The 21,804-nt window shown below is 39.2% G+C and overlaps 1 protein-coding gene across 5 annotated transcripts in view; it reads left to right on the top strand.

Annotated features, from left to right (window-relative positions):
- The window catches only part of CMSS1 (cms1 ribosomal small subunit homolog), a 382,394-nt gene extending 363,255 nt beyond the window's left edge, over window positions 1-19,139 (top strand). For all 5 annotated transcript variants that reach the window (XM_045851011.1, XM_045851015.1, XM_045851016.1 and 2 more), the window contains 8 exons: window positions 140-211; window positions 1,989-2,118; window positions 5,653-5,712; window positions 6,899-7,001; window positions 10,526-10,586; window positions 11,845-11,932; window positions 17,270-17,358; window positions 18,751-19,139. In XM_045851011.1, coding sequence (XP_045706967.1) covers window positions 140-211; window positions 1,989-2,118; window positions 5,653-5,712; window positions 6,899-7,001; window positions 10,526-10,586; window positions 11,845-11,932; window positions 17,270-17,358; window positions 18,751-18,834 — 687 coding nt within the window. In that variant the 3' untranslated portion in view covers window positions 18,835-19,139. The remainder of the gene's footprint in view (window positions 1-139; window positions 212-1,988; window positions 2,119-5,652; window positions 5,713-6,898; window positions 7,002-10,525; window positions 10,587-11,844; window positions 11,933-17,269; window positions 17,359-18,750) is intronic.
- Window positions 19,140-21,804: the final 2,665 nt, after the last annotated feature.

Below are 21,804 nucleotides of genomic sequence, written 5' to 3'. Positions count from 1 at the left end.
CCAGCATCTCTCTGTATGTAGAATATTGCCAAGATACGCTGGAGAATATGTTTATGGCAGTAGGTATTTTGGGATTGTTACCATTAGTTGACTCCTCATCATACTAAGAGGAAAGTTTTCTCGTTTGTATTTTTTATAGCCTAAGGAATGTTTCTTGGTACAACCAAAGGAAACAAATGAAGACACCACCAAAACCAGGAAGAGGAAAAAGGTAATAATAATTATTATGCTAATAATTCCTTACAGTGGTGTGGCCCTACGTGGTTTACATCGCCTTTTTTTATAGAGTACTTAGTGGAGGCAGTTATTGTAATCACCACTTTAGTGAGGCAAAAATTGTAAGATTCAGTGAGGTTTGGTGACTTTCCTAAGGTCACTTGTAATAAGAGTTTCTGCTGGAGTTAAAAATAAGTCCTTCTGATTCCTATTTCAGTTTTGCAGAGCACTAAACATCTTTCTTACCCACCCTGTGTTTTCCCTGTGGTTCGCAGTCAGACATGGGTTTCTAATTCTAGCAGGGGCCCAGAGCTGTCCTGCCCTCTGGCCCCTCTGGCTCTGTCCAAGGAAAGAAGTACACCAACCTCCATTTCTTAACCATTTCAAGTTTTGAAACCTTTTATCTTTGAGTATTAACAGAGAAAATAATAAGCAGATGAAGATAGTATAAGGCATTTCTGACTCTCACTTGGAACCATAATTTAAAGCAAAAGGGCCCCCTTGTATTTTAATACTTGGCTGTGAGTATATGGAAGGAAGACTCCGTTGCTCCTATACAAACTTTCTTATGGCTCAGACGTGGAGAAAGTGTGGTTAGCTTTGACCTTCCACCACAGTTGTGAAAACAGGAGTGCAGTTCTCTCCCTGCCAAGAAGGGTCTACTGCTGAAGTCAGCAGAGGAAATATGATTGAGATTAGAGGAAAGAGGATGGACTCAAACCAATTACTTAACAGCAAGCTTTTAGAAAACTGTAGTGTGTGTGCATATGTTTTCTTTGCTTGCAAATGGCCAAATAGGAAGATAGGAGATGCCAAATTGGCTGAGGTTTGGCAAGTCCTTAAAGAAGTAACTTTAACTTCTCTTTGATAGTTTGTGCATTAATGGCCTTCAGGAGTGTTAAGTTCTTGGCGGCTCAAGGTCAGAGCTCTAGCTAGATAGTTTAGCCTTGGATGAGGTCATGCTAATGTGTGCCCACTGATGACATATTTTTAAAAGTTACTTCATGTGACAGGACTCTGACTATTCTTGGCAGTGGTGTAAAAATGAGGATATTGTGGAAGGAGGGAAAAAAAAGCTGGGGGCTCCGGGAGGATGGGGAATGGCTCTTTCTAGATCTTTGGTGAAACATTAGAAGGAAATGAGAAGGGAAGTTTATGATGAAAGATTGTGTGTTCCTAGTACATTGCAGGCATTCAGAAAGTGCTGCACAAATAAGTCCAGGGCAAAATAGATGTTTACAATATTTTCTGTTCTTATTTCCCAAGGAACACTTTAAGACTGTCTCCCAAGACTTGAAAATTGAGGGTCTAAAAGTTCCCCTTTTCAGTGGGTCTTGTGCTCAGATAGCTCCTGCATCTTTTACTTGAACCCCAAAAATCCAAACTGAGAGTCAGTGCCTTAAAGACCAGATTAGGCAAGCAGCTCTCAAAATTCTGCTCTCCCAGGTTTAGGGAGGGTTCAACAGCAACAAGATTTCTTGACTTTTACCAGAAAATAATACCCTGTTTTGGAGACTCCTATAAAAACATCAGTTCTCCTAGAAGTCTTTGTAACTAACAGTTGCAAGGAGTCTTTGAGATCATCCACTCATTTTTCAAAGCAGTAATGTCCAAGAAATATCTGTTCGGTTTTCTCAAATCTGTTTATTCACATTCATCCTCAGCCATCACCGAACTATGTGCAGTTTAAATGCCAGAGGAATTGATCTCTCCTAAGCCAGATGCCATTCTAAAATCTTTCCTCCCTCATTTTCTTTCTTCTTGTGTCTTAGAAGAAAATTACTGACATTCTCGCAAAATCAGAGCCAAAACCAGGGACACCTGAAGACCTGCAGAAACTAATGAAGGACTATTACAGCAGCAATCGCTCAGTGATTGAATTAGAAGAACTTAAGCTACCAGGTACAGCCAGGCTTCTTTGGTTTGGTTTGAGGTTGGAGGGGGGGGTCCTCTTTTTTTTCTTACTATTCAGAGGTTAGTCATTCAGAAGGACCCATTGTTATTGCTAAAAGTTTTTCTGATGAGGAGGAGCAAAACAGACTCATCTTTACTCTATACTATGCAAGGTACCTCAGCCAGACATTAACAATACAGGGTCTGGCAGCAGTAAGGCCTACTTGAGTGTGGTTGGTAGGGTAATAATATGGGTGTAATAATCTATAGCTTTAACTTGAACATTTCACCAACTTGTCATAGGTTGTGTTTGACTGTGATATTGTTATGTTACAGAATTACATGCTTATGATTTTGAAATAAAAGATTGTATAATAAAAAAGGGGCATTATTTGTGCCAGACCCTATATATTTGCCGTGCTAATACTCTTTTCCTCAGCCTCGTAGTTGTAATTCTTGGATGATTTCTTTGTTAATATACTAAATAATGTTTGTTCAGTCTGATAGAAAGATTTTAATTGTATTTTTTCTCAAAAGGCTAATTGTTGGTCATGCATTGTTTTAGCAGGATCTTCAAGGAGTAAGAATTCCTAAGGAGGATAGATGTTAAATAAAAATAAAGTCAAACCATGCATTTAAAAGTATAGATATGAAACATGGATTTATTCATTTTTTATGGACAAGAATGTTAGCTTTAATAAGCAGCTTGGTTGCTGCTCTTATCATGGATATCTAATTATGCTTTTGTTTTTAGGATAGTTTTTGAGTCCCAGCCCAGAGCTTTTCAAGCAAACTATCTAAAGATAGGGTCAAAATTCTGCATAAGATATTGCAAATTCTTAAAACAACATATTTTAACTAATTTCAAATCTATGAAACATCCTGTGACTCTTGGGCAGAGATGGCGGAGACGCTGTCCTAAGCTCAAGACACATGCAGTCTGGGTGCCGTGCCTGAGATGGGCTGTTCTATAGACTCCGAGGGATATCTAAGCTGCTTCTGGAAAAAGTCAAGGGTAGTTTGATTTCCTTTTTCCATTTCAACTTTATGCTTGCTAGAGGCTTGAGAAGCTGAAAAACAGCCCATTCCATGAATTTTCATAATTCCTTCATGATACGCTTTTTTGTTTAAATGCACGTTGGATTGGAGGCGTGAGTGCCCGTCTGTTTACTTTCCAAGAGGGACAGCCATCAGGGAATTGAAGGGGTGCACCTCCCCGTGATTGAGACCCAGAGTTGTTGACTTGCTGAGCCCAGACGGCTCCACCAGCAGTGAGAAACCAGTCTTCTCCACTCAGCAGTTCCTCTGGAGCAGAGGTTCTGACTGCTGTTTCTCAGGAAGCAAGTGTTATAACAAAGCCTCTTTGCAAGGTTCAAGTGAAAGTTTAGTGTTGCTGTGGGTCAATTTTTCCTTCTAGTTTTTTGTGAGGGCAAACCTCCGACTTTGGAAGGACCCAGGAGATAATGGGACCACCGCAACTCTGTAACCTCATGGAACATCATAACCCTTAATTTACTAGAGCTGTAGAGAGATGAAGGTCAGAAGATACCTTTGAGGAGTCATTTGAGTTCCATAGTGAGTTTACATTATATCATTGCTGAATTAGAGTTCAGTAATGCAATAGGCAAGAATGTGCAGTCGTGTGTTGGTTTAGGGAGGAAGGAAAAAATGATAAATATGTTTCAAATACTGTTACAGCCAACAAGAACAGGTTTTCATTTTCCGCTAAGACATTAGGCCATTCTGACTCACAGTAATCGAAGGCGTCGTAGGAAGGTTGTGGAGAAAAGGCCCGTCACTATATGCACAGGACCAAGGACAGAGAGGAAGTCCATGCTAGGTGAGAGGAGGGACACACCATGCGTTATTTGGTGCAGGCTCAGGAAGGGGCACGAATATAAGGGGGCTAAAAATAATAAAGTACTTTTTCTTCTTAGTTTGCCGAGTGTGTGATTTGGTTTTGATTTGAGGTGGTTTGTGTCCGTAGAACAGGAGCGTGTCTTTTCAGTTAGTGCGGTCACTGTGCATTGTTAATGTCACACACAGGGGCACTTGATTAGGGTTTCAAGGCAGGAGTCACTCGGAGCGAACCTGCTGTCCTCCTGAGGGCTCTGTCGTGGTTTAGATCAGTGCTAGCTGCACCTGAACCACCTGGCAACTTAAAAAGCAAATCCCCAGGCTCACCCCCAAGGAACTCAAAGTCACTATGAAAAAAGGAGTCCATCCCAGGAATCTGCATCTTCTGTAAAGCTCTCCAGGTGAATCTCACCACATCCAGACTTGGAAAAATAGTTTTAAAGACCACTGAAGGCTCCGCAATAGTACAGGAGGCAGTATCTTTGAAGTCCATTACTCACATAATGTATAAATGCTAGGTTACAATGTAAATGTCATTTAATTTAGTAATAATTTACTCTGCTGCATTTATAGACAAATGTTTCCTTGTAGAAAAAATTAGGACAAAAACACGATGCTGCTTTTCATCCATCTCAGTTACAGAGTTAATAATACTGTATAACTGCTAGACCATATTGTCATTGGTTGAGCAAGCCCGTGTTTTGGTGTTACACTGTCTTTTATTGTGGTGTTATATTGCATTTGACGTATTATTTCCTAACATGCACTCCAGTTTCCTTTCCCTGTAGGCATTCATTCTGTATCAGTGGTTTTAAATGTAAAATATGTCACATTGCTGTAGGTGTGTACATTTTACAATTGTTCTAAATGATATTGTACTGAACTACTCATTCTGTGTCTTCCTGACTTAACACTTTTTTGATATATTCCTATATGGCTTTATGTACATCTAGTTGAGTGCTTCTAAATGCTACATAGTATTCCAGCGACTTCATCTATTATCTATTATTCACCCATGTTCTCAGATATGGACACCTAGGTCACTTCCAGTTCCCCACTATCACAAATAATGCTGGGGTGAATATACTTGTGTATGTCTCTTTACAGACCACACAAGAATTTCTTTCTGTTATTTACTCAGAAATGTAATCCTGGGGTCATGGGGTGGTATACATCCTATTTTTACTACTTTCCAAAATAGCTACACCAGCCTGCACCTTCACCTACCATTCACAAGAGTTTCTGTCACCCTGCACTCTAGACAGCACTTGGTGTTGCACATCCAACAGTTGCCCTCCTCATGTGTGTGTAAAAGTTATCATGCCCTAATTTGCACGCTTGTGATGACTAGTGAGTTTGAACACCTCTACATAGATATGTTAGCTGTTTCCGCTTTGCCTTTGTACATTGTCTGTTTTATGGATTTAAAAAATAAAGATGCTTCATTACTCCAATGAATAATACAATAGCTTTTATTTCACTACTGTAAGAAACTAGGGATAAAGTGTAATTGTTGTTGCTGCTGCTATTGTCTTAAATACTAGACAACACTTTAAAATACATAATGAGCCCCCAAATCACTAATTTGTACAACTGTGTTCAAGAAAACACTCTTCACATTTAATCTATTTTTATTATGTGGGTGTTTGCAAAATTCTGTACAAAACATGTTTCTCATCTTTCTAGACTCCTGTTTCCTCAAGGTCAATGATTTGACTCATAGTCTTTCATCATACCTAAAAGAAAGTAAGTAAACTCGCATTTTAAAAAATTATTCACCAAGTTGTTTTTACATTAAAACATAAGTTCAGTCTCTTTAAAAACTGTCAAAACTACATTTAAAATAAAGTTTCCAGCTTTTTTAAAATAAAGTTTCCATCTTAAATGGATTTTAAATGCAGAACCGTAAATGGATTTTCAATGGAGGATTTTTTATGTCCCTCTTGATATTAATTTTTATTTATTTAAGTTTATTCTTGTTTTACTCTGGCTTTGGTAATTTGGGATTTTGTCTCATTTTGTTTTGTAACACACTGGAAGTATTGGTCTAGGAATCTAAATGCTAATTACTGTTCTAATCTCAGGTCCCCACTAATTTTCTGTTTGACCTGGGACAAGTCACTGAGACTTGGGACTTGTTTTCTTATCTGAAAGATAAGGAAGTGGACTGTCTGACCTCCGCTCCAGCCAGGAGATTCTGAAATTCTGTTCACATCTTTAGAACTCAGACCTTGGGTATTACAGAGTCAATCTAATTTGATTTTTTTCAACATGTATTGTGTTGTACTCAGTAATAACTACTTTATTCACATGAGCTAGTCATTTATTTGTAACCAACAATGAAATAGTATAGATATAACATTCAGAGATTTAGCATTCTTCTTTCAAACTCTAATCAATTCTGATGACACTCAGGTTGAGTTTATACACCCTTCTCAGACCCAAATTCAGCAAATATAAATGTAGATAAATCAACCTCACTGGGTTAGCATCAAACGAGAATGCATGTAAAGTGCCTGATACAAGCCACAGTTTAACAAATGTTTGCTATTATTTTAATGTCATTTTCGTTTTATATTTTATGCTGTGTCCCTTTAAAAGTAAATATTGAATCACATTTCTTCTCCTACTCAATCTTGCCTTCAAGCATCAAACAGATTAAAATATTGCAAATGCATCATTCCAAACTTTTTTTACTTAGTCTTAAAACTAGCCACATTTAGCTACTTGGCATAATATGTTTTGTGTTGTAAGTTAATGATATTTCACTTTAATCTAATACCTAGAATAACCAGTGAACAGAATCTAAATAGTGCTCACTATGTTTCATTTTACTTAAACACTAACAAAGAAGTAATTGGAGAACACTCAACTTTGGTGGCCCTATTTTGCCACGTTTAGAATAATATTTTTCTTATGGTCTTTTTTTCAGTCTGTCCTAAGTGGGCAAAGCTGCGGAAAAACCACACTGAGAAGAAATCAGTCCTAATGCTGATCATCTGCAGCTCCGCCGTCCGAGCCCTGGAGCTCATTAGGTTGGAAGGTTCACCTATTACTCGTAAATGTTTTCTGAATAACCAGTCTGTGCTGAACTGATGTGTTCTGTGTGCTGGAGATGGACTACACAGCGTGAACCAAACAGAGTCCGCTGTCTTGTAGAACTCTCCGTGAGGAACACAGACAATAAAAAATCAATATACATTATAATATCAGGTAGTGATAAGTTATATAAGGAAAAGTACAGCATGACAAAGGGATAGAAGTGAATGGGAGCTTCTTTTAAAAGAGTTGTCCCAGAAAACTTCTCCACAGAGAAAACATTTGAGCAGAGCCTTAAACAAAGTGAAGGAGAAAGCCAAGCAGATATGTAAGAGCATTCCAGGCAGAGGGGACAGTTAGGACAATCTGAATAATCATTCTAAAGGATCACTTTGGCTGCTGTGTGGGGAACACACGTTGCAGAGGGCCGTGTGAAAACGGAGATCATAGGAGCAATAACCAGTCAGAAGAAAAAATAGAAGGAAGATCTAATTTAAAATAAGAAAAGAAAAAACACCAAGAAATAAACTTACCAAAGTCTGTATAAAGGAAATACAAAGCCTGTATACTGTATAAGAAGCGATGCAGAAGACCTTGAACAAACAAAAAGCCATACTGGATTCTTGAATAATCTGACTCAATGTTGTAAAGATTGTTTTACCTAGGATAATCTACAAGTTCCACAGATTCCCAAAGAGTCTCAAAAAGAATTGTTTTTATACTAAACTGTATCTAAGTTCATATGAGAAGAAATAGGTCCTCGGGAAAATTCTGAAAAAGATACTATGAGCAGATACTGTGCCTATAACATCAGATTTTTAAAAAATATATTACAAAGTCTTAATAATTAAAACAGTATGGGACTAGCACATGTGTGACAGACAGATCAGTGGAACAGATCTGAAGCTTCAGAAATAGACCCATATATATGAAAATGTAGCCTATGGCAAAGGTGACAAATCGGGAAGGAAAGATGGATTATTTAATACACCGTGCTGAACAAGTAGGCAGCCATCTGGAAACAGAGTTGGATTCATATCTCACTTCTTAGATCAAGATAAATTCCAAGTAGGCCAATATTTAAATGTGAAAATTAGGCTTTAAAGATAATTTGTCAGTGCTTTTACTATTTCTTTCACGTACTTTTCCCCTTACTGTAGTTGTGTAGAATCAACAAAAAGGCCCCTGCTGGATCCCAGTGACACTCAGCCTTCAGAGAAAAGCCATCAGAGTAAAAGGGGATTTACTGAGACTCACCCTCTCCCATGGGTGGGCTCTGTGCCAGGTTTTGACACAAGATAAAGGAAAATTTAAGTCCTGAAAAAGAGGAACTTTATCAAGTAGACTAAGGTGCAAATGTAGACACTCAGTAGTTATTCAGAATCTGTTTTTCTACATGAACAAATCTGATCATAAATTTAGAAAAGTAGTTGTTATTAAGCTTTGTTAATAGTCATTCAAACTCTCCATTCCCCATTAGGCACACACAAAAGTGATCTTTCAACTATTTCTGTTTTAAACATAATTGATATTCACGACACCATCTGCTCCTGGGAAGTTGTATTTGAAATCATAGGAGTTTACATAGACTTTTCAGTGTTTTAAAATCTACAACCACAAAACTTATTTCATATTCAGACACTAATGGCAAAGACATTGGCCTCAAGGTGGCCTCTTAAAAGCAAGTTGTCAAGTTGATTTGAATGTTCACTATGCATAAATGCCTTTCTGAAGGGCATAAAAGCACTATGTTGTCGCACCTCATTTACCAATTCTCAGTGTTTTTCTGTGTCCCCAAGCAAATACTATGATCCATTTCTAGGTTAGGTGATTTGTAAAAGGTGATTTTTGAGCAAGCACAATGAGCCCTATTCATAAAGACCAATGGTGAATAATTCTGACTTTTGTAAGAATCTGCTCCCTTGAGAACCATGAGTTATGTTAAATATGTCCACTAAATTGTCTTCCTACTTAACCTTGCCATGGAGAAAGCTTATGTGTAAGTAAAAAATCAAGTGCAACAGAACTGTATAACGTGATTTACTGCTTGCGAACTCATAGATTCCTATTGGTCAATACTATTTCCCAAAACATAATAATAATATATAAAGAAAGAAATACTCTTGAGCAGTTTTACCATAGTGGTTCTTGCCCCAAACATCAACTAAGAGATTTTATTATTTTATACCCATTTATATCCGAATATATCTACATATAAAATTTTTGGGAAAAGCTCACTCTGCAAAGTAAACAGAAGTAGGTTCCTCTGATAAAAGACATGAGCTGTCTTGCCACTCCCAGTCATCTCATCCCTGTCTCCCCCTCAACCACAAACAACTTTTGTACATGCCCCTGGACTCCACAGAGCACAGGCTGGCACCACTGCTGTAAGATACTGGGCTGGCCAAAAAGTTCGTTCTGTTTTTTCCATGTGAAGGCTCTAGCACTGCTTTGTTGTCTTTAACTTCATTGAGAACAATTTTGTTAGATTGTATTGTGACAGTTGTCATATCCATGAGCATTTTTTTTAAAAAATCAGCCCTGGCTGGTGTGGCTCAGTGGATTGAGTGCTAGCCTGCAAACCAAAGGGTCACCGATTCAATTCCCAGTCGGGGAAAATGCCTGGGTTTGCAGTCCAGATCCCCATTTGGAGGCTGTATGAGAAATGACTACACATTGATGTTTTTCTCCCTTTCTCCCTCACTCCCTCTCTCTAAAAATAAATAAAATATTTTTTAGAAAATAAATTTTTAAAAAATTGGTGAATTTTTGTGTGGCCATTTAAATATTGAAATGGATGAAGTACACAACAGTTTCAGTATGTTATGCTTTATTATCTCAAGCAAGGTGAAAACACAACTGAAACATTTTTAAAAAGATTTGTGCAGTATATGGAGAAGGTGGGGTGACTGATTGAACATGTCAAAAGTGGTTTGTGAAGTTTTCACTGTGGGGCTGTCTTGTGCATTGGAAGATGTTTAGCAGCAGCCCTGGCCTCTATCCACTAAAAGCCAATAGCAGGAGATAGCTGACATACTCAAAATATCCAAATCAATAAAGTTATTAGTAAAAATGAAAAGTATATATTTTATTTTACAGAAAAAAACTAAACGGACCTTTTGGCCAACCCAATCATTCTCACAACCAAATATTATATGACAAGTATACTGCAGAAGTTGAAGATAAATTCTCTGCCAGGGACCTGAAATACAGAAATTCTGTTTTGCAAGTAAAATGTAGGTCTGTTTCAATAATCCAGGGAAACTAAGTAAAGCCAACCTTAAGTGTGAGAGTGACAAGCCTAATTAAAAGGCTACCCCACTTCCAATTCAGAGATGGCTAACCTGAAAATCTCAGAATGTTTATGTGTGTGTACACATAAAATACAGGTACATATGTGCTAATATACATACATAAATGCACATATTCTTTTGAATAAAGTAAGATATAATACTTAAGTTGTCAACATAGCCCAGAATGAGTGACTTTTCATATGGACTAATCTATTCCTTTTCATTAGGTCAATGACATCATTCAGAGGAGACAGCAAAGTTATGAAATTATTTGCAAAACACATAAAGGTAAGCAAAGAGCCTGTGGTTCTTGGTGGGTGATGTTAGTGACCCTTATGGGCCATTTGTAGACCCCAGCTTTTCCCTGCAATCTCTACTTATCTCCTTGGCAAGCATTTTCTTCGGTGCCTCCTTACATAACATACTTAACCATTCTGGCTTTCTTTGCATTCCTGCCTCTGCACTCCCACCTCTCCCCACAACAGGCACTACTCTACTCCTCCATGCTCCAGGATTCCTCTACAGAAGCTGAGGTTTGACTCCTGGATTCTTTGAAGATCTACCAGTTTTCTTCTATCTTGATGTTAACCTTCTTTGCCCTAGAAGTTGACCCTAGATAAGGGTAGACCCTTTCACTCTTTAACTTTCTTAACTTTTAGATAAAATACTCAAAATTGGCCTATGATTAATTATACTTTCTAATGATTCTTTGAAATATATGGGAGAGGTACTTCCTCATACATCCAAGAAATGATCTCGACACTAGCTTGATGTCCTGCAATGCAACTCAATTCTGATATTATCTACCTAGAGATACATCAGATTTCACAGGTTAAGGGTTCAGCACTGCAAGACTGCATATACATCCCCAACCCCCAATTTCACATGCCAGTAGCAAGCCCAGGCTGTTACCTATACTTCTGACCAACTGGTTATAAATCAGAGGTTCCTACCACCCCCTCCTTCAAATTCAGTTAATTTGCTAAAGCAGCTCACAAAACTCAGGAAACATTTTACTTACTAGATCACCAGATTGTTATAAAAGCACGTAACTCAGGAACAGCCAGATGGAAGATGCACAGGGCAAGGTATGGTAAAGAGCATGAGCTTCCGTGCCCTCTCCAAGCACAACACTCTCCCCAGTCTCCACGTGCTCACCAACACGGAACTTCTTCACACCCCTTCCTCTCTAGTATTTTATGAAGGTTTCAATACATAGGCATGATTGATTAAATCACTGGCCATTGGCAGTTGATTCAGCCTTCAGCCCCTCTCCTCTCCCTGGAGGTTGGGGGTGGGACTGAAAGTTCCAACCCTCTAATTACATGGTTGATTCTCCTGGAATCAGCCCCCATCCTCCAGTGCTCCCAAAAGTCACCTCATTCAAATAATAAAAGACAGTTTTATCACTCTCGACACTTAGGAAATTGCAAGGGCTTGGGGAGTTGTGAGGCAGGAACTGTGGATGAAGGCCACATTTATATGAGAATAAATGGTAGTCTGCCTCAGATCACACTTCTCTTTATTCTCTTCCATCTTGGAATAGGTCCAGGAGCAGGTAAAGTTGCTGGAGAAGCGTGCTGTGCACCTGGGTGTAGGAACTCCAGGGAGGATTAAAGAACTCGTTAAACAAGGTATGAAAAGAGCCAGTGATACTCTTCAGAGCTGGGAGTTTGCCTTATCCCCATGTGAGCTTTGGGATGCCACATGTGTGATGTATGATGTGTGAAACCAGATCTCTGTGTTAATTCGGAAGTTGGAAACTCTGCTCTCAGTCTCTAGAGTCAGCCAGCAGGTGGAATAGGGAATGATAAGGACTGGGGCAAATGGCAGTACCTGTGCCCACCTGAATAAATTCAGGTTTCAACTGCTTCAAGCAGGTTAGTGGATCTACAATTAATTCCATCAGTTTGCACCCTCTGGAATTTGTAGAACTGGATGTGTTGAGTATTTCCCCCTTACTTAATCAAGGCTTTGTTCTCCCAGACTCCCGTTCCACTTAAGAGCTGGTATTTAAACCATGTGGAAACAAAAATGCAGTTCCTGTGGATGAAATACTGGTATTCTAGAATATTTCTCTCAAATGCATTTTTCTGTTAGTGCTTTACTCAGAAAGTATTCCAGACAACATCTACCTGCTAACCTGCTGATGATCTTACTACCTGTTATACCTGCCAGACAGATTAAAGATTTCTTGTCATTATTCATTCCAAATTACTTATTTAATATAGCAATACAACATTGTTTTATAACTGACAGGAGCTATTCCATGTTTTTTAAAATATCTAGCAGTCATGTGTTTCCAGTACAGTAGCATTTCTCTCCAGATAAAAGCTATTCAGTTATTGAACACACTATATGCAGAGCTTTTTACAATTACAAGTAACAAACTGGAGGCTTCAGATGAGGAAGGGAAACTAATATTTTTTGAGTTCTTATTTGTACTTAATGGTATTCTTGACACGCTTACATTGATCTCCTTTATCATTCACATCATCCTTGCAGGCTGGCGTTCTTATTTCTTATGAGAGAAAACTAAAGCTCTCAACGGTTAAGTGCCCCTTCCAAAGTCACTCACTCTAGGCCTTTCCGGTTCCTGAGACTTTCCTGGTCTGGGAGCTGCTGATCCCTTTGAAGAGATAAGTGCTCATAGAATTAGACAAAGGAGACAGTAAGGCCCAAGGGCCCAGTGAGCACTTTGAGGCTAGAGGAGTTGAAATGAGGGAGAGATTGATGAGGTTCCTGAATCTGCAGGGAAAGCTTTACAGAGGAAAGTTAGGTCTTTCTAGACTCCACATATAAGTGAGATCATACAATATTCGTCTTCCTCTGTTTGATTTATTTCACTTAGTATAATGCCCTTAAGTTTCATCCATGTTGTTGCAAATGACAGGATTTCCTTTTTTTTATGGCTGAATAATCTTTAAAGCATGGGGAGGTTGGAGATAGGATTTTTGAGTTGTGCAGATGTGAGGAGAGCATTCAGGAGTGGGAGAACAGCTGGACCAGAGGAGGGCAGGCAGAGATGCGTGTGTGTATCTGGAGATGCGTGTGTGTAAGTAAGCAAACCTGTGTTGGGTTTAAGAGCCCCTGTTATGGACTCGGGCCTCCTGACCTAGATCCTGTGCCCAGCAACTTACCATACTGGCTCTGTGACCATGGCAAGCTTCTAAACCTTTCCAAACTTATTTCTCTATCCAAATGACAGAGATAATAATTGTACCTTTCTCAAAGGATTATTATGAAAATTGAATGCCAATAAAGAGCTCAGCACAGTGAGTGTTATACCTTAAGAATGCAACAAATATTAGTTGTTATTTGTATGAAAGAGACCGTCTTTCTCACTTGGAGACTTCGTGGGCTGTACTAACCAGTGATTCAGCAGGAAAGAAAGGTTGTGGAGGAAGGACCTGCAACAGTAAGCTAAGGAATTTGGATTTTTTTCTAATAGGTATGAGAATTCAGATATCTTTTTTATTTATTATTTTTAGAGAGAGGGAAAAGAGAGGGAGAGAAACACTGATGTGCAAGAGATACATTGATCAGTTGCCTCACATACACCCCCTGCAGGACCTGGCCCACAACCCACACATGTGCCCTGATTGGGAATCAAACTGGTGACTTTTCGGTTCAGAGACTGACACTTAATCCACTGAGCCACACCAGTGAGGGCAGAAGTTTACATTTTCATCTTGTGAACATAAAAGTCAATGAAAATGAAAGAACAGATGAGATGTGCTCATAGTCCACCTGTGAGATACAGAATTGGCAGAGCTTGGCTGGGCCCCAGGGGAGGCCAGGGATGGACACCCTGTCTCCCACGGGCCCCAGCCAAAGATTCACCTCTCCCTTTCCTGGAGTACAGATGGTTTGTAGTGTTTCCCCGGGCCCCCATGCAGTGGGGGTCCTCTTCTTTGTATTTAAAAGAGAGGGAGGTGGGAAACCAAAGTTGTACAGATTATTGAAATTAGATTTCTGTGAGAACTCAATATGAAAGATTATTTCATTTAAGAAGTAGGAAAATAATTTAGGACACTAATAAGGATAATTTTTACTTCTGATTCTGGTTGAATGAATGGTATAATATTTATTAACCAGAGGTGATAGGCTACATACAAAGTGTTTAAAGAGAACAAATTCCAGCACTCTACAAACTGAATATCTAACAAAGCAAGACAAGGAGCACATAACTCATTGTGTGTAGCTATTTATGACTTAAGTTTTTATGTGTATCATATATCAAGAAGAGGTTCCAGATGTCAGATATCTCATGACATTGGGATCTGTACAATTATAGACAGAATTATACTGTTTTAATGTAATAATGAAGGGGATTTTTTTTACCATAAGGGCCTTTGAAAATGCAAAAAGATACAGAAAAGAAAATCATTCACTTTAGAGATAATATCTTGTTAGCTAATATTGAATATATGTCCATTTAGTCTTTTTTCTGGGTGTTTCCTTTATTTTTGTAGGTAGGGCTCATACTGTATCATTACCTAGTGACCTCCCTTTGCCACACACTGTATCTCATGAGGACTTTCCTTGTCATGAAATAGTTTCAGTTTTTATTTTTAATGGCTATATAATCTTCTATTATAAAGTTATAGTTTTTTTCTAGTTTCATTGAGCTATAATTGACATATAACATTGTATTAGTCCGAGATGTATGTCATAGTGATTCAATACATGTATATTTGCAAAATGATTACCACCACAAGTTTAATTAACACCAGTCACCTCACAGTTACATTTCTTTTCTTGTGATAATTGTTAAGATCTACTCTATTAGCAACTTTCAAATATGCAGTTAATTATACCACCATGCTGTACATTACATCCCAGAACTTATTTTTATCTTATAACTAGAAAGTTTTGTCTTTTGACCACCTTCGCCTATTCCCCCTGCCCCCACCTCTGGCAAACATCAGTTTGTTCTCTGTATCTGTAAGTTTGGTTTTTCAAGACTCCACATATGAGGTCATACAATATTCATCTGCCTCTGTTTGATTTATTTCACTTAGTATTATGCCCTTAAGGTTCATCCATGTCATTGCAAATGACAGGATTTCCCCTTTTTTTTTAACATTTTTTTAAGATTTTTATTTATTTATTCTCAGAGAGGGAAGGGAGATAGAGAGAGAGAAACATCAATGTGCGGTTGCTGGGGGTTATAGCCTGCAACCCAGGCATGTACCCTGCCTGGGAATCGAACCTGCGACAGTTTGGTTTGCAGCCCGTGCTCAATCCACTGAGCTACGCCAGCCAGGGCAGATTTCCCTTTTTTTATGGCTGAATAATATTCTATTGTATATGCTTGTCATTTTTTTTGAAGTCACTCATTCATTAATGGACAGTTTGATAGTTTTTATTTCTTGGCTATTGTAATAATGCCGCAGTGAACATGGGGGTGCAGATATCTTTTCGAGATAGTGATTTTATTTCCTTTGACTATATAGCCAGAAGTGGTATTGCCAGATCTTATGGTAATAATCTTTTCAGTGTTTTGAGGAACTTCCATACTGTTTTCTATAGCGGCTGCACCAATTTACATCTTCACTAGCAGTGTCCAAGGGTTTCCTTTTCTCTACGTCCTCACCAGTGCTTGCTGTCTTTCATCTTTTTGATAACAGGTGGGAGGTGATGTCTCATTGTGGTACTGATTCACATTTCCCTGATTATTAATGATGTTGATCACTTTTTCCTGTACTTTTTCACCATTTGGATGTCTTCTTTGGAAAAATGTCTATTCAGTTCCTCTGCTCATTTTTAAATCAGATTTTTTTTGCTATCGAGTTAGACAAGTTCTTTGTATATTTTGTATGTTAAAACCAAGTTAGATTTTTTTTTACAATTCTCTTATGCTAGAATATTTGGATTGTTTCTGATTTTTCGCTATTATAAATAATAATGCAGTGATCATCTTTGCAAGTAACTATGTTTAAATTTCTGCTGTTTCTATTGGAATATATCATAGAAAATTATTCTATCAAATGGGAAACATTTTAAAGCTTCTATTCTGTAATGCCTGGTTGCCTTCTAGAGAGGTTGTATGTTTGCTCTGCTACCAGCAGTGAATTATTTTTAAGGAAAGACTATCAACCCATTGTCATTCTTTATTATTTTTAATTTTTCAGAGAGCTTTATAGGAAGCATTGTAATCATAAGAACCATGAAAAATGCTTTTGGGCAGAGAGGAAAATATTGAAATATAATCACAGGGAAAAGTTGAAGGGAAGTGCTGTGGCTCTGTAAAGGAGGGCTTCAGTTGTATTTCCACACAACTGAAACACAGAACAGCTTGGGGCTGGGGCAGCTCACGGGCAATTAGAAGAGCTCACTGTGTCCAACTCTGAGGCCTCTGAGACTCAGACAATCCTGGAGGTCTCCAGGAGCCACATTCCATTATTTTCTCTAGACAGAAAGGACCACCGTGGAAATGGAGTCCGTAAGCAGTTTAGCAGTCTCCCCAAAGGAGAGCAGCCTCCACATGGGGCCCATCTGCCTCAACTTCCTTGTCTTCCTAAAATTTACCTCCCAGTCCTGTCATCCTTTTGCCCACTCACCTCCTCAGTCACACAGACTCCAGTGGACTCAACTCCTCTAAAGGGCCGCTACCCCAAACTGCAGGAATCTTATCAAATCCCTGTCGGGAATGAGGCATCACCCTCTGGGACTTCCTGGAGGCTCGGGATTGATTCTTTGCCAGCGCTTGAGCACTCGACAGGCTTAGCAAGAGCGGCTTCTTTGCTGCTCTCAGAATCAGTGATAAGATTATAAGGAGAGTAAGTCTCGTCTCAGAGCCACATTTGTTTTCTGTCGGGCAAGAGCAGCGTTTAATGAGCAAAGATTAGTTACTGGGGGAGAGGACAGCAAATGAAGCAAAAAGCATCCAGGAGAACAAAAAATCATTTTATTGAGCTTATGTCACGACATCTTTACTGCAATAACTCTCTCCCTGTCTGTTTCAGGTGGCCTTAACTTGAACCCCTTAAAGTTTCTGATTTTTGACTGGAATTGGAGAGATCAGAAGTTGAGGAGGATGATGGACATTCCCGAGGTACCGTGTAACCAGCAATTGCCTTTAATCTTTTTTTTTTAATTTGAACTTGAGTTCAAACACCATAACAAAGCCTTTGACATGAGAAACCAGCACATCCTGGCCTTTGACAGTTACTCTTACGTAACAATTACAGCGGCTGTCTCACCCCTTATATACACTTCTGTCCTTTCCACGTGTTTTCTAGGAATCAGCTTCGTTCCTTCATTAAATGGCCGGTGGCTTCTTCCCCCAGGTACCACATCTCTACTGGGCCTTTCGGAAACAGGAAGATCTGGAGGACAGGGCACATTTCCCTGTGCCTCACTTTAGAGTCACTATCACCTTGGCTTTTCATCCTTTTAAGTGTACTTGGAGGTGGGGACACAAATATGCCTCACAGCCCACATCTCTACATTCCCCTAAAACCCACTTACTTAATTTAGAGGCTATTTTGGTTTGGGGGCACAGGGAAATTTTTGACATTTTCAGTGGATTAAAACTGAATGCCTTTGTGGGCACAGCATTAGCTCATATATTTATGAAAGCAATTCATTGTCATCATCATGTGAAAAAAATCACTTGCCACCAACCATGTTTTCATGAGGTTAGTTTTTCAGGTAGCCAGTTGATTGTTTACAAGTAGCTGTTGCAGAGAAAAGGGCCCGTGCAGTAGCAGACACGACCACCTGTCAGCAGCCGGGAACAAATCACGGCGGTAACTGGAGAGGAGACTCAGAGTCACTCCTCCAGCCATGCCGAAGGCATTTGTTCAGTCTACAGTCCCAGAGTGACCACACCTGATTAAAATTGATCAGAGAAGTATATCAGATACCAGTTCACATTAAGAGAGAATTTTCTCAGTTTCCTATCCACTTGCGCGTGCGTGCACGCACTCTGTCCCCTGCACTGACTGGTTTTGTAAAACTGGTTTAATCAATTTGATGTCCAGCACATGAGGCCATATTTGATTATTTTACTTTTAATATTAAATCTGAGTAATCCACCACTAGTTTTCTAATTACAATAATAAGGAGAAATAGTAACAAAAAAAACTTTGTTGCCCATAGCTATTTTCATTATGTTGGTGTTATTATCAGTTATCCTGTATCGAAATATTGTGTATAATCTGGGCACTCTTTGGATGTCTTTGTATGAGATTTCCTTGTATAAGGTTTTGTTCTGAGTGGCTGCACACAAAAGAGCACTTTAATGAAACTGATGATTTGTATAATACCTCCTCCTTTATTTATGTGAATATTCCAACTCTGGGTAAAACATGGGTTAGGATTTTGTCATCCCTGACTCTGTCCATGACAGCTGCATAAATACCAGGGAGTCCAAATGGTTGAATTGATCCACCAAGACCATCTTTTCTTGATCTTAACCTTTTTTTTCTTTTCTCTCATTTAGATAAGAAAGGAGGTTTTTGAACTTCTGGAAACAGGAGTCCTCAATCTGTGCAAGTCAGAATCTTTGAAGCTGGGCCTTTTCTAAGTCTGTGTCCTCATGAGAATCCCCAGTTTTCATTGTGAGGTTTGCATCTCATTTAATGGCTCTGGCACACTGCATACACTCAGTGCATATCAGCTATTGTGTTCCTGTGTGAGCTGCATCACCACGTTGATTGCTGGGAATATTTGATGGGGATCCTTTGACCAAAATGAGTGTGTCCTCCTGGCTGATGTGGCTCAGTGGATTGAGTGCCAGTCTGCAAACCAAAGGGTCGCCAGTTGGATTCCCTCCCAGTCAGGACACATGCCTGGGTTGTGGGCCAGGTCCCCAGTAGAGGGCACACAAGAGGCAACCACACAATGATGTTTCTCTCTTTCTCCCTCCCTCCTGTCTCTCTAAAAATAAATAAATAAATGAAATCTTTTTAAAAAAATGAGTGTGTCCTTTGCCAACTCCCTGCATAATAAAGTATCACCAGCTTGTTTTCCTCTCACTGACTGGCCTCTGATGTGACTGCACAAGAGAAAGCAAAGAGCAAAGTGCTTTCCTTTCTGAGCCACAGTTTCAGCAGCTGCGAAACGGGAATGACATTTCACAGTACTGTTGAGGATTCCATCTGATGGGACTTGTGGAGCAGATCTGTCAGCTGCAAAGCCTGGTCCCAGCATGAAACTGGCAGCAGCAGTAGTGGGAAAAGCTGCAAGCGTGTGGCACTTTATAAATATAAAAGACAACACTATAACTACACCTGTCTTACTCATTTATTATTTCACTTATTTTAAAATAATTTCAAACAGAAAAGTCACAAAAATGATATAGAGAATTTCCATATGCTTCTTCCAATGTTAACAGCATATATAACCATGATACAGTTACCAAACTAAGAAATCAATGTTGGTACAATATAGTACAGTTAATGGAACTAGAGACTTTGATTTCACCAGTTTTCCACCGATGTCCATTTTCTATTTTATATTCCAGGATCCAGTCAAGGGTCTCACGCTGTGTGTAGCTGTCACATCTCCTTAGCTTCCTCAGACTGTGACTGTTCTTCAGTCTTTCCTTTGTTTCACAATCTTGACACTTGAAGAGTACCGATCAGGTAGTTTGTGCAATGTCTCTCAGTGTGAGTTTGTCCATTGTTTTCTGCATTGTTTGTCCAGAATACCACAGACTTGCTATCTCCTTTCTGAGGCATCACAGCAGGGAGACAGAGTGTTGACCAGTCTTCCTACTGGTGATATCAACCTCATCCACCTGGATAAAGTGGTTTCTGCTGTATTTCTCCCCATGAGGTCTCTATTTCTCCCTTTGTAATTAATATATATCTTGGGAGAAATACTTTGAAGTTATACCAATATCCTGTTTTCCCTCATACTTCACTACTAATTTTAGCAACATAGGTAGTTCTTGCCTGAAATCATTATTACATGGTGATTTTTCCCTTTCCCTCATTGCTTCAGCTGTATTCATTGGAATTCTTCTGCAAAAAAGAACTGTCTCTCTTCCCCATTTGCTTCTTGTTCACTTGTTTATTTACATCAGTGTGGGTACATGAATATTTAATTTGTTGTATGGGTTATAACCTGATACTATTGGTTTTGATTTAGTTGCTCAGATTCACTTTTTTACTCATTTAAATAATGTTTGTTGATTAATCATCTGTGTCGAGCATTGTTTAGGGCTTTCACTTACACATAGTCTGTTGTATTTAATCGTTGACACAGTCTTGAAGACAAAGTATTATTCACATTTTTTGATGTTGAAAGGGACTCTCAGAAAACAGAGTAGTTTTAGGAAGCAGAACCAGAAGTCCCCAGATCTCCCATATTCACTTCTGGACACCATGATTGCCTGTTTGGGGATTTAGGCATGTCAAATCAAATAAGAGGTTTTTTTTAAAGGCACATAGATGCCACTAGCGGCATATGAAATTCCACATTGGAATACTGTGAAATTTTAAGTGAGTCTGGCAGTCTAGCAAATCGAACTTCAGCACACACACACTTCCACACACCAGTGACTTGCGGCTGGTGCACTTCTATTGTCTGGAAGCCACACGCAGGGACTCAAGAAAAGCAAGCTCTATTCTGTAGGACCCTGCCTCAGTCCCAGCAAGTTAGAGGAAAAAGAAAAAAGCCACCACAATATAAAGATTTATTTAGCTATGGCTAAACTTAGCCCTATTATTTTCATCCGTTTAATCCTAACATGTGAGATGTTCTTGGCCAATGGTAAGAAAAAAAAGTGGATCACATGCCTTCCCATTATAGGCATTTAATTTCCTGTCAATTAATATGTCTTAGATTAATCTGGAAGAAAGCATCAAGCACAATTGCATAAGAGGACAGATGTGCAAATTGAGACATGTAGTATGTGCATTTCAGAATTCAGACCAATCCACTAAACCACTACGATACACCAAAACCAAAGAATGAAACCATCATGATTATTAGGTTTGCACATAAGTATATGTGGGTGTGAGTGTACCACACACAAACAACCACTTCCTGATTCCAAGCTCCTGTTTAGTGCATTTGCATCCCAGCAGTTAATAGGAAAAGGCAGTGAAATATGGGGCAACTCCATGCATACAAAATGACTGGCATTGCCTGAAGAGGCTATCTACACAGCAAGAAAAGAAAATTGAAAGCAAGGTCTTAAAAAATCACTCTCTGAAGTTTCAACTGACACAACGCAACAGCTGCTAACAGATCATCATATCCATATCAGTTTGGAGCAATGGTTCTCAACCCAAGGCGATTTTGTCACCCAGGGGCCATTGCCATGTCGGGAGACACATTTTGTTGTCACAACCAGGGGGCTACTGGCACCTAGTGAGAAAGTCGTGACTGGCGTTTAGTGGGCACAGGCCAGGGACGCTACTCAACATCCTACAACCCTGCCAGGCAGCCCCTCACAACAAAGGTGTCCGGCCCAAAATGTCAGTGTTGCTGAAGTTGAGGAGTTCTGTTTTAGAAATTTGAAAAGCAGAGTATATGAAACATTGTA

The sequence above is a fragment of the Phyllostomus hastatus genome, unplaced genomic scaffold (genome assembly GCF_019186645.2).
Source record: "Phyllostomus hastatus isolate PE091 unplaced genomic scaffold, TTU_PhHast_1.1 phas_contig_86, whole genome shotgun sequence".
NCBI lineage: Eukaryota > Metazoa > Chordata > Mammalia > Chiroptera > Phyllostomidae > Phyllostomus > Phyllostomus hastatus.
Note: the sequence above shows the minus strand (reverse complement) of the source record. Positions and strands in the feature narration are given on the sequence as shown.